General features: G+C 38.0%; 2 protein-coding genes across 2 annotated transcripts; one reads left to right on the forward strand and one right to left on the reverse strand.

Moving 5' to 3' along the window:
- Window positions 1-310: 310 nt before the first annotated feature.
- On the reverse strand, window positions 311-6,484 carry LOC111791745 (protein YIF1B-like). Its single transcript, XM_023673214.1, has 5 exons — window positions 6,273-6,484; window positions 5,136-5,308; window positions 4,096-4,194; window positions 3,850-4,001; window positions 311-735 (listed from the first exon to the last, which is right to left on the reverse strand). Exons 2-5 carry the CDS (start codon window positions 5,304-5,306, stop codon window positions 348-350), a joined length of 810 nt encoding a protein of 269 aa, XP_023528982.1. The 5' UTR covers window positions 5,307-5,308; window positions 6,273-6,484; the 3' UTR covers window positions 311-347.
- Window positions 6,485-7,843: 1,359 nt separating this feature from the next.
- LOC111790278 (protein FAR1-RELATED SEQUENCE 6-like) lies at window positions 7,844-11,959 on the forward strand (the record flags this gene model as incomplete). The annotated part of the gene is made up of 3 exons (XM_023671141.1): window positions 7,844-7,913; window positions 9,779-10,332; window positions 11,521-11,959. Coding segments are annotated over 3 exons (819 nt in total), but the record flags the coding sequence as incomplete, so codon positions are not given.
- Window positions 11,960-12,345: the final 386 nt, after the last annotated feature.

Below are 12,345 nucleotides of genomic sequence, written 5' to 3' on the forward strand. Positions count from 1 at the left end.
ATATTAACGGTTCGAGTAACGAGTCATTTGATACGTCACAACGAGCACATGGATACCTAGTTGATTTTATGAAGCTAAGGGAATGTTAATATCAAAGTACCGAGCAAGAAGCCATGACACTTGTTTATCATCAGCACATAATTCTTCAGGGGTAGAAACAATAATGAAACTCTAATGAACAGCAGAAGAAACCAATACCAAAAAAGAAAATTTACAATGGTAAAGACTAGAAGACTGAAGCAGTTCTTTCTTTGTCAATCTTTTCTCACAAGGTTTGCTTACANAAAAAAAAAAAAAAAAAAAAAAAAAAAAAAAAAAAAAAAAAAGACAATACAGAAACACTGCACTTATATAAGCCAATTGACACTAACATTGCCAAGCCAAGTGAAGAGTGGGAACTGAGCCAAAGCAATGAAGAGCAAGAGATAGTGATGCCTGCTTGAATCATAGCTCCTTACCTCTGCAAATAGCACTCTCTTCATAGTTTTCACCAAGAATATTCCCATGCATAAGGCCGTCCATGGCATCAGAAAATAGTAAGAGTATTTCAACGATATTCTTCCGATGGCAGCCAGACACAATCCGGTAAACGCATATCCAGCATATGCGACAATATCGAGTAATGGTGCCTCCCCACTTCCCAGTGACAAGAGTGTTACTTTAAGCAGCATGACTTGCATAAACCAACCGAGCAATCCTTTGATGAACAACCAACTCAAAGCTTCTGGAGTAAACCTACAATCATTTTAGGAAAATGATAAGAGTTAATAATCACCTTGATTCTTGGTGAATAGGTAGTTGAAGTTGAGATATGATGTAGAAGGATTTCTGGCAAAGATGTTCAGATCAAAGTTCGAAAGTGTGAAAAAAAGTCACAAGCCTACCAGAAAAGTATTCACACTACTTGACCAGCTCAAGTTAGTAACTGCCAAAGAGGAGAGAAAACCTAATCTACTGTTCATGCAAGAATAAAAATGATGTTTCATCAAAGATGTCATATCTCAAGGTATCAAACATCAAGAAATAATGAGAATTGTTTGTCAAAATTCAAATATAAAAGTTGAAATATTTCAATATTTGGTTTGGTTACTCAACAAACAATGCTATTCTTATATATACAGATAAAACATCTCAAATGAGGGAAAACGTTAGGACCAGACGTGGCACATCACCAATATAATCAGCCACAATTAGTACCGAATTCGTAAATAATTGCTGATGTGAAAGTGGAAACTACAGGATAAGTTACCCAAGGCAATCCCCCTCACCAACCAACCCTGCCCAAGAAGCAACCTATTCGAATCGAAGAAGGTTGTTCTAAATATAGCATCTGTTCCTTGAAAGAAAGATTGTGAGTCCATTAACTTTATTGCATATTTGGCCTCCTATTCTAGGACTTTTAGATATTGCTCCAGCTTAGGCAAAAAGGGAAAGGAAGGTATCATTGGAATGAACAAAACTTGGCATTCCATACTTAGTGCTTAGGATTAGCAAACATTGGCAAATGCACTTACTTTGCAGTAGTTCGTTTAGATTGAAAACAAATACGCATGCCTAATGGAAAATTGACTGTCAAGAAAAATTAACTACTTTTGACAACCTTTTTCTGAAGAAGCATTTCTTCTCCAAGAAAATGAATTGTCGAGTATAATGGTCCAACCTTTCTGTGGTTCTGGAGAAAGTAACTCTTTCGCAAAGGGAGGATTTCTTATTCTGGAAACTGGAAAGCTCAGGTTTGTTCTCAGTTAAATCTGCTTTGGAAGCTCTCCAAGGAAAAGAAGGGTGCTGGAGGAAGGCCTGTGTAACCAGATTTGGGACGGTAAAATTCCAAAATGAGTTGATTTCTTGTGAACTACTTCTCTTAGCAGTATCAACACCTTGGATATGGTTCAGAGAAGGTTTCCTAGATTATGCATCTCCCCCAAGGTTCGTTCTATGTTTTTCAGAAGTAAGGAAACTCTGCATCAAGTGTGGGATTTCTTTGAAGATCTCTTTGGTTGGTAGGGGTGTAAACCAAAGTTGGTGGATGTGTCTGCCTGAAGTCTTTCTGGGAAGCTTTTTAAAGACAAAGCAAGAGTTCGATGGATGAATACAGCCAGAAATATCCTTCGACTTCTTTGGAAGGAAAGGAATTCTGGAGTTTTCTACAGTAAGAAGCCTTATTCTTCTTCTTCTGTGAATTTCTACAGCATACTGCCTCTGAGTAGAGTGCTCAGCATAGNTTTTTTTTTTTTTTTTTATAATTACTCATTTACTCCATCGTCTTAGATTGGAAGGTCCTTTTGTAATCCTTCCTTCGGGAAAAGGGATGCCTAATCCCCCTTTGGTTCCCCTAGGTTGTTTTGTTGGCCTTTTGACCGAGTTCTCTTTGTTTCTTATAAAATATTGCATGTATTATAAAAGGTTAAGAAAACATTATATCTATCCATGCCCAAAGATCACAAAGATTCACAAGACAGAATCCCAATAGCTTGGCCTGGAATCCTATTGCGGAAAAGATCCAAAACAGCTTTCCCATTGAAATAGGGTGTTTTTCGTTAAGGGAGGTAAGTTAACCTCCTCCAATTCATTTCGAGTGAGATTCCAATTTACTTCATTTCCCTGTTTAGGATCCCTCTTTTTGTTAGAGTTTTGATCACACTTCCAAAGGCGAAGCTTCTAATGTTTCTTCCCTGATCTCTTTATTATTGGGATCTTAGTTTTATAGTGCATCTAGGGATGTTTGTCTACGGAATCCTAATCCCTCAAGCTCTTTTGGTTTCTCTTTTTCCTTCTTGGCTAGTTTTTCCCTTCCAAATAGTTTTCTTCATTGCAGAAGATTTCAGTCCCAAGAAAGTTTCAAAAAATTGAGTAAGAAATCAAACTTTCATTGAAAGAAATAAAAGAAGATACAAGAGCATACGAGAGAGAGGAAATAAAATAAAATAAAAAGTCTGAACCCTAACTACAAAATATGGCTCCAATTCAACGAAAATGTCGTGAATGCCCATAAGGGGCCATTAAACCTAGCAACCTCCCAAACCTCTTCACATGATCACTCCATCTCACTAAATATTTTATTGTTCTTTTCAGACCAAATCTCCCACAGAACAGCAAAGAAACTATCATGCTACAGCATTTTACTCTTTTTCTGAAATGGAGAATTCAAGCACCTCCTCCACCATAGAGACACAATCTTTATTCGGGTCCAACATAAACCCAACAAGGTCATCCACCCAAAAGGATGCAGGTCATACCTACTCACAATTACCTTGTACCACAGTGCATTAGGCTCTATGAAGACCCACCACAACCACTTAGCCAAAAAGACCTGTTTGCATAATCTCAAGTTCCAATCCCAAGAAAGCTAAATTGTTTATCTAGCTGTTTGGAATGAGAGAATTAACACTATCAATTTCATTTAGAGGTCTTCCTTGATGCTACTGGACGCGCATGGTGTATTTTGCATGAATGTACTTTTGAGGGATGGAACCATGTGTTGAGTAACAATGTCACTGTCTCAATTTGGGAGTGGTATTTTGTGTTTGGCTCAAACACGTGAGAGGTTTGGACTAACCTTTATAACAAGGGAGACTAATGGGGGAGGCTATTTTGTGGAACATTTGGCTAAAGATAAACCACTTGTATAGTTTGACACTTCCGTTTGGGTGCTTGTGACAAAAGGATTTTGTACTTTTATCATTTTCCAATATCCTTAACAGTGAATTTTTTTTTTTTTCCATCTTTTGTTTTATGTTTCTTTTTTGTCCATTGTAAATATTTTCATTTGCAATATGAACTTATGGTTCTCATTTTTTAAAAAAGAAAAAATTATAATAACGGTACAACTAAAAAGTTATTTGCACTCACTTTCCTTGAAGACCAAGTGAGAAGCCTGCAAGAACAACATAAGTTCCGAAAGCCATGAGTGGAATGTACAAGTCTGGTGCATTGATATCATAAATTGGTGGCTTATACGATAGTCTGCCTCCAATTGGATCAGTTATTCTTGTCCAATGGCCCTGAAACAAAAGCAATACGATAATTAAGGAGTAAGAAGGAGAAAGTAGGGACTACAAAAATTAACAAGGGAGAAATTAAAAGATTAGTACATACCCTGTGTAGAAATGGAAATAGGACAACCTTCAATTTATTCCTAACATACTGGTCGTTCACTTGGAAGTAGTATTGGGGATCAGAAAAGTACCTACTTATCTATCCACAGCAAAAATAATAATTAAAAATGGAAAAACTAATTAAGAAAAGGCTAAATGCCTTAAATCATCTGATCTGAGACAAAAAGTGAAATAAAATGCCTAGGCACGTGCTTAAGAATTTCAAAGCGCCCTATCATTAGAAGAAGGAAGAGAGAGTCAATTGCATCATCCTGAAAAGAGATAAGGATAACAGTTTCATCTTTCTTCTTCTTCTNAAAAAAAAAAAAAAAAAAAAAAAAAAAAAAAAAAAAAAAAAATCAATGATTAGGTGAAAAGTTAATGATCTTTTCCATCCTCTTCCTATTGGTATTGCTGAAAACAACCTCAATTTGAGTTAATTAAAAAAGGAAGTATGATAACAAGAGTTGAAAAAAGCACACCAACTAGGCATGAAATTTAACTATATCTAGAACCTCTTACCAACTGAACATCCTTTTGTCTTTTTAAAAACCAAACTCCCTACATGAAAGCTTTCAGCACGTTAAGCCACAATGTCTTAGCTTTTCTTTTTCCCTTTCTCAATCCAAGTCCAGAAAACAACTTTGAAAGAAGAGAAGAGATGATTATAATGCTTCAACCTAGCTTAGATTTTTCAAAGAGATGCAATGGATAACCTGGCTAGATGCTTGCTACAAGGCCATAATTTCAAGAACAGAAGAGTTGTATGGTGGAATTTAGTTGAAGCAACTCTTTTGGGTTCATGGAGAAAAAGGAGTGAAAGAGTGGGTGCTTGATGATAAAAGCAAATGTTAGAAGAGGCGGTAAAAAGTTTCTTGTGAAAGGATAAAATTGTCATGAAAATTTTCTGAATACAAAAACAAAGAAAGAACACTAACCACTTACATCAAGTTGTGATTTTGTATATTCATGGAAATCTATAATATTTTCTGAACTATAAATCTTGGATGGTGATAAATTAACGGAGGAAATAGTACTCACATTGCTTTGAACATACTCTGAGCTTGACCCAAATATTTTCTCTCCATATGCACCCAATCCACCTCGGATTAGTCCAGATCCGGCACCATAAAATGCATTTCCGAATGGATTTGGCTGAGAGCTTGATGGAGGTTTTGGAGCTACAGATTGGGCTTCCACATTATTATACATTTCTGCATATGGAAAAGAATGAAAAGGTAAACGAACAAAAAAACTCCTCGCGAGGAATTGCACATCCTTTTTCAACTAAAGAGTATGATACTTGAATCACATAAGATGTTTCATTTTAACTTTCCTTACAATTCAATGTCATTTCAGCATTGAGAAAATGAGGGATGAAGCCCACATGCCAAAATATTTTCACCGACAGGCTACAGGCTATAGGTTATAGCAATTTGCAAGAAATCAAACAACATTCTTAATAGAAATGGCAAGATATCAATCGTTGTAAATTAAAGATGATGAAATCAAACGTGGCAAGTATAGACCAGCAATCAGAAAAACGGAAAAGCACAATAACATGATAAAAATTCTGAAAAAAATACTGGCGAACGTGTGATATTTTTTTAGCATATTGGTGTTGTATAGAATATAAAATTGCAAGCACCGTCATAGCAAAGCCTCAACTTGATCACGAAGTTAGAAATCGGTGCTCAAAGGGGATGATTTGCTTATAACATTTGCAAGGAAAATCCCCCACGTGAAACTTTCCTTCAACTTTTTCAAATCCCAAAGAGTTCCCATGACTAATTTAAGCTCTTCTAAATGCTAAAACTAAAATAAAAATTAAAAAAACGCCAACATTAACCATTTCCAGAACCGAATCTGATCCCAAATCACGCCACAAAACTCAATTTCAACACAAAAACTTCGAATTCACGAGGAACGAATTTTATTGATCCTAGAGTAATAAGAAGCTGACGCAGCACTAGAATAAGATCTCAATTTCAATAAGAATATAAACCAAGGCAAAAGAAATGGTTCATATCACAAGAAGCAAGTAACAATTCCCGTAATTCAGCGAAACGAAACATCCCGTACATTCCAGATTCAGAAAAAATGATCATAATAATAACCAATCTGATAAAGCAAATAAAGAAAAAACAAAAGGCGAACTTCTGAAGAAACACGACCGACCGGAAGATCTACTGGGTGAAAATGCAACAAAGGAAGGTGTGAGACAGGGCGGCGAGGGCTTCGCTGTGGAGACCGAGGAAGGAGTCGGAAAGGTTCCGGCGAAAGCGTCGCTTGGGGAGAAGAAAGCGAGCGAAACGACGGTGAAAGAGCGAAGAAATTTTAGAGTCTGAATCTGAAGGTGAAGTTGGATCGGGTATCTGGTAAGAGTGAGACTTGGGCTTGGGCTCTCTACTTTGGGGAACTTTCTAATAATTATTCAATTTTAACTCTAAAATATATTAATTATATTAAAGTTTCCATTTTTTTTTATTATAATAAATTACCATTATTAAAAATATTTCTTTCAAACTATATCAGAGTCACACACTAGGTGGTGTATCCGATAAGTCCCCAAAGAAGTGGATTGCGAGATCTCACATTGGCTTGAAAGGAGAATAAAGCATTCCTTTTAAGCATATGAAAACTTTTCCCTACAAGACACGTTCTAAAAATTATGAGACTAACGATGATATATAACAAGCCAAACCAAACAATATCGGCTAGCGGTGGGTTTGGACTGTTACAAAATGGTATCCAAGCTGCGCACCGAACGGTGTGCCAGCAAGGCTCTAGGTCTCTAAGAGGGTGGATTATGAGATCTCAAATTAGTTAGAGAGAGAAACAAAACATTCATTACAAGAGTGTGGAAAAGTTTCCTTGTGCTTTAAAAAATTGTGAGGCTCGCATCAATACATAACGGGTCAAAGCGGACAATATCTACTAACGGTGTGAATTAACCTAGTGGTCATTAAGATCGGTGGAAGAGTAAATAATTTTAACTTTTATGGTAGGAAGGCGCCTAATATATTAAAAAATTTATAATTACTGTGTAATATTAGAGAGGTTCATTTAATTTGCTCGAATGAGGCAGAGAACTCCCACCCCGATCTCCACAAAAATAAATGAGAAATTTCGCGAGGATATAGAATGAAATAGGAGGTAGGAAAGGCTTCCTCGTCCCCTATCTGCCTCGCTCGTGAACGTCTCATATTAATTAAATAAATACAAAAATCCCTATATAATAATAATAATAATAATAAATTTTAAAAAATATAATTATAAATGGAAAGGGAGTTGGTTAGGTGTATAGAAGAAAGGTCCTTCGAGCAAGATGACAATGGACCGAACCGCGGCCCAAACGAAACTAGACCAGTTGAAACCCAAACAGTACCTCAACGTAAGAGGTCTACCAAAGCGAATTACGTGTCACTATTTGATAGGTTCAATATTGAACGTTGACTTTTTGATTTGAAATAAACCCAATCCCTTTACGACACGTCGTTCAAACCCGAACCCCCATCTTTACATCCTGAACCCGACCACCGCCACCACCGTCTCTCCCCCTCCCCGTTTCGAATCCCTCTCTGCCTCTCTCTCTCTCTCTCTCTCTCTCTCCCTCTCCCTCTCTGCCACTTCGATCAAATACCCTCCTGAATTTTTCAGTAAGTTTCTGTTCTCAAATCTTCAGCGATTAATTGATTTGGAATTTCAGGTTCTAAACTCCACGGAGTTCATGTATTTGCACTTGATATTATCCTCGCGGCTTTGATTTTGGGTCCTTTTTCTTCGATGGTTTATGGGTTGTGGGAGTGAGTGTTTTTGGTGGGTAATCGTGAAATTTGATGCCCTTTTATGCTTCTTTGTTTGGGAGATTGTTATGGAAAAAGTTAGGGATGAATATGTCTGCAGTTTTGTCTTTCTGCTGAAAAACGTGGATTAGAATTGAATGAGATGAACATTTGTTTTATGGATGTCTGAGAATTTTAATTGTATGAATAGCTTTTGAGTATGGTGACTTTGGGTTCTGTTGCTTTCCCTTCTTGAGTTACTTTTGTTTATGAAGATCGTATTGAAGTTTTAAAGTATTTACAGTTTGGTGGCGTTTTTTTTGAAGGGGTAAGCTCATTAATCAACTAAGTAGAGCGTTTTCTTGATTTAAATGTTTGCATAGGCCCCATACTGTCTCAGTTACAGCATTAACTTGTGGTATGCCTACCTATGTTTGTATATTGTTGAGGATTGTTGTGAGGGAGTCCCACGGTTGGCTAATTAAGGGAATGATAATGGGTTTATAAGTAAGGAATACATCTCTATTGGTACGAGAGCTTTTTGGGAAAGTAAAAGCGAAGTCATGAGTGTTTATGCTCAAAGTGGACAATATCATACCATTCTGGAGAGTTGTGATTTCTAACATGGTGTTAGAGTTATGCTTTTAACTTAGTTATGTCAATGGAATCCTTCAATGTCGAACAATGTAGTTGGGACCCTTGAAAGTGTAGTGAAAATGACTCAAGTATTCTACTTTGTTCGAGGGTTCCAGAGGAAGGAGTCGAGCTTTAAGTGAAGGGAGGCTGTTTGAGGGCTCCATAGGCCTCAGGGGAGGATCTATGGTGTACTTTGTTCGAGAGGAGGATTGTTGAGGATTGTTGGGAGGGAGCCCTACATTGGCTAATTAAGGAAATGATCATGGGTTTATCAGTAAGGAATACATCTCCATTGGTACGAGGCCTTAAGGGGAAACCAGTAAAGCCATGAGAGTTTATGCTCAAAGGGGACAATATCATACCATTGTGGAGAGTTGTGATTCCTAACATGGTATTAGAGCTATGCTCTTAACTTGGTCATGTCAATAGAATCCTCAAATGTTGAACAAAGAAATTGGGACCTTCGAAAGTGTAGTCAAAAGTGACTCAAGTATCGAACAAAGGGTGTACTTTGTTCGAGAACTCCAGTGAAAGGAGTCGAGCCTCAATTAAAAGGAGGTTGTTTGAGGGCTCCATAGGCCTCAGGGGAGGCTTTATGGTGTACTTTGCTCGAGGGTAGGATTGTTGGGAGAGAGTCTCACATTGACTAATTAAGGAAATAATCATGAGTTTATAAGTTGGTATGAGACCTTTCGGGGAAACCAAAAGCAAGGCTCTAAGAGCTTATGCTCAAAGTAGACTATATCATACCATTGTGGAGAGCTGCGATTCCTAACATGGTATTAGAGCTATGCTCTTAACTTAGTCATGTCAATAGAATCCTCAAATGTCGAACAAAGAAGTTGGGCCCCTTGAAAGTGTAGTCAAAAGTGACTCAAGTATCGAACAAAAGGTGTACTTTGTTTGAGGGCTCCAGAAAAAGGAGTCGAGCCTCAATTAAAGGGAGACTATTTGAGGGCTCCATAAGTCTTAGGAGAAGCTCTATGGTGTACCTTGTTCGAAGGGAGGATTGTTGGGAAGGAGTCCCACATTGACTAATTAAGGAAAGATCATGAATTTATAAGTAAGAAATACCAAAAACAAAACCATGAGAGTTTATGTTCAAAGAGGACAATATCATATCATTGTGGAGAGCTGTGATTTCTAACGTATACATCTTCTTTTGCTAATTTTTATTTTCTGCATGATCGATCTTCATTTATTCTTTTATTTTCATCTCGGTTATGGCGTTTTTTCTGAAAACGGTTTGGTTGTTGATTGCAGTGGAATTTGGGGTTGATGGTGATAGTGAAGTGGTGGGAAATTCGACTCTGGTGGATAGTAAACCTCTCGATGAAAACGAAACAGGTGTAAGTTCTATAGAAAGGATATTCGATGAGGACCGAGACGAGAAAATAATACAAGATTCATCTGGAAGGAATGCCATTTTGGATTCAGTTCCTGGATTGCCAATAGTTCAAGCAGATGAGCCCTATGTTGGTCAGGAATTTGAAAATGAGGCAGCAGCTCATGCATTTTACAATGCTTATGCTACACGTGTGGGGTTCGTAATTCGTGTTAGCAAGCTTTCACGATCGAGACGTGATGGGACGGCTATTGGTCGAGCACTAGTCTGCAACAAAGAGGGGTACAGGATGCCTGACAAGCGGGAAAAGATCGTGAGGCAGAGGGCCGAGACGAGGGTAGGTTGCAGGGCAATGATTTTGGTGAGAAAAGTGAACTCTGGCAAATGGGTTGTCACTAAATTTGTGAAGGAACATACTCATCCTTTGTCACCTGGGAAAGGTCGAAGGGATTGCATATATGATCAATATCCTGTAAGTTCTTCTTCCATACACCAATGTTCAAATCCTGATGCACTAACACATGTTCTGACAAAATGAGATTCTCTTTGAAACCAGAATTTTGTTTATCTTTGTTGCTTTATTTGGGGTCTGGTTCAATTGTTAATCATCTGTTTGTATATATTACTCTGGGGAAATGGTGGGAGATGAAGGGAAATCCTCGAACGATTGTCGGTTTCTTGTTCATAGAAGATTTAGTAAGCTAGTGCTCACGATCCATGTCTCAAGGAGACACCGAGAATCTTTGTTAATCCTTCGAGATTGGAAGGGCGGTGCTTCAGTAGTTTTCTTTGGGAGGCGGCCCTCACTCCCTCCCCCCATCCCAAGCCCACTGTTAGTAGATATTATCTGTTTTGGCCCGTTACGTATCGTTGTCAGTCTCACAGTTTTAAAACGAGTCTGTTAGGGAGAGGTTTCCATACCCTTATAAGGAATGCTTCGTTCCTCTCTTCAGCTTTTAACTTGTAAGTATGTTACATCTTATGTGAGGTGGAGGCATTCGGAACTGCTGAGCTAAGCTCGTGATGGCACTTTTGGCTTCTTTTATAAGTACTGTGAGATTCCATATTGGTTGGAGAGGAGAACGAAGCATTCTTTGTAAGAGTGTAGAAACATGTCTCTAAAAGACGCGTTTTGAACCGTGAGGCTGATGGCGATACGTAATGGGCCAAATCAAACAATATTTACTAACAGTGGGCTTGGACTGTTACAAATGGTATTAGAGCCAGACACTGAGTGGTGTGCTAGTGAGGACGTTGGGCCACCAAGGGGAGGTGGATTATGAGATCTCACATCGGTTGGAGAGGGGAACAAAGCATTTCTTATAAGAGTGTGGAAACCTCTCCCTACTAGACGTGTTTTAAAATTGTGAGACTGACAGCGATACATAACAGGCCAAATCATCTACTAGCGGTAGGCTTAGACGGTTACGAATACCATCCTTTCAAACATCAGAGGTTTTAAATCATAAAACAACTCGTTCTTTCCTTGACTGACAAGAAGCACTATGTTGATGGTGCTATTAGAGAGCTCAATTATATGACTGGTTCTCATACTCTCTTGAAGTTTTACACTTCTTAGTGTTATATACTAATGGTAAATGGCTTATAACAGTGCATTCATTGTATTACTCACTCAACTTTTGCCATCCTTGCATTGCAGAACGAACACGATAAGATACGCGAACTGTCTCAGCAGCTTGCTATTGAGAAAAAGCGATCGGCGACATATAAAAGGCATCTAGAAGTAATATTCGAATACATCGACGAGCATAACGATAACCTGTCGAGAAAGATCCAACATATAGTAGACAATGTGAAGGAGATGGAAAGCATAGAACAGCAGAGTCATAGATAGTATTTGGGTAAACTTTTATACTCAATGATGATGGTATAGTTGCTGGATGGATGAAGAACTTGTTAGTTTAGAATTCATTGTGATATGTTCTTCAGCATTTAGACGTCAGTTCAGTGTCACAAAAAATGGAGTATATTGCCCATGGTGTTCATTGCTTGTAAATCTCAATGTATGTCATGTTTTGTACAGCATTCAAACGATTTGTATCTTATTTTCATTAGTCTTAGTTTTGTTTTCTTCCTCATTTACTCATTTTCTTCGAGTTATTGATGATCTTGTGTAACGACCCGAGGCCACCGTTAGCAAATATTGTTCGCTTTGACTTGTTACGTATTATCGTTAGCTTTATGGTTTTAAAATGCGTTATCTCAACACCCTTGTAAGAATGCTGGATTCTCAAGGGATGGTGGATGGGATAGGGGAACGAAACATTCCTTATAAGGGTGTGGAAACTTCTCTCCAGCAGACGTGTTTTAAAATCGTGAGGCTAACGACGATACGTAATAGGCCAAAGTAGATAATATCTGCCAGTGGTAGACTTATGGACTTAGACGGTTAGATTTTGTCTTTTATGGACATCATAGGAAGAAGAATGGTTTTTGGCATTCACATTGTTCAATCCATTCACCT

The sequence above is a fragment of the Cucurbita pepo genome, chromosome LG03, assembly GCF_002806865.2.
Source record: "Cucurbita pepo subsp. pepo cultivar mu-cu-16 chromosome LG03, ASM280686v2, whole genome shotgun sequence".
NCBI lineage: Eukaryota > Viridiplantae > Streptophyta > Magnoliopsida > Cucurbitales > Cucurbitaceae > Cucurbita > Cucurbita pepo.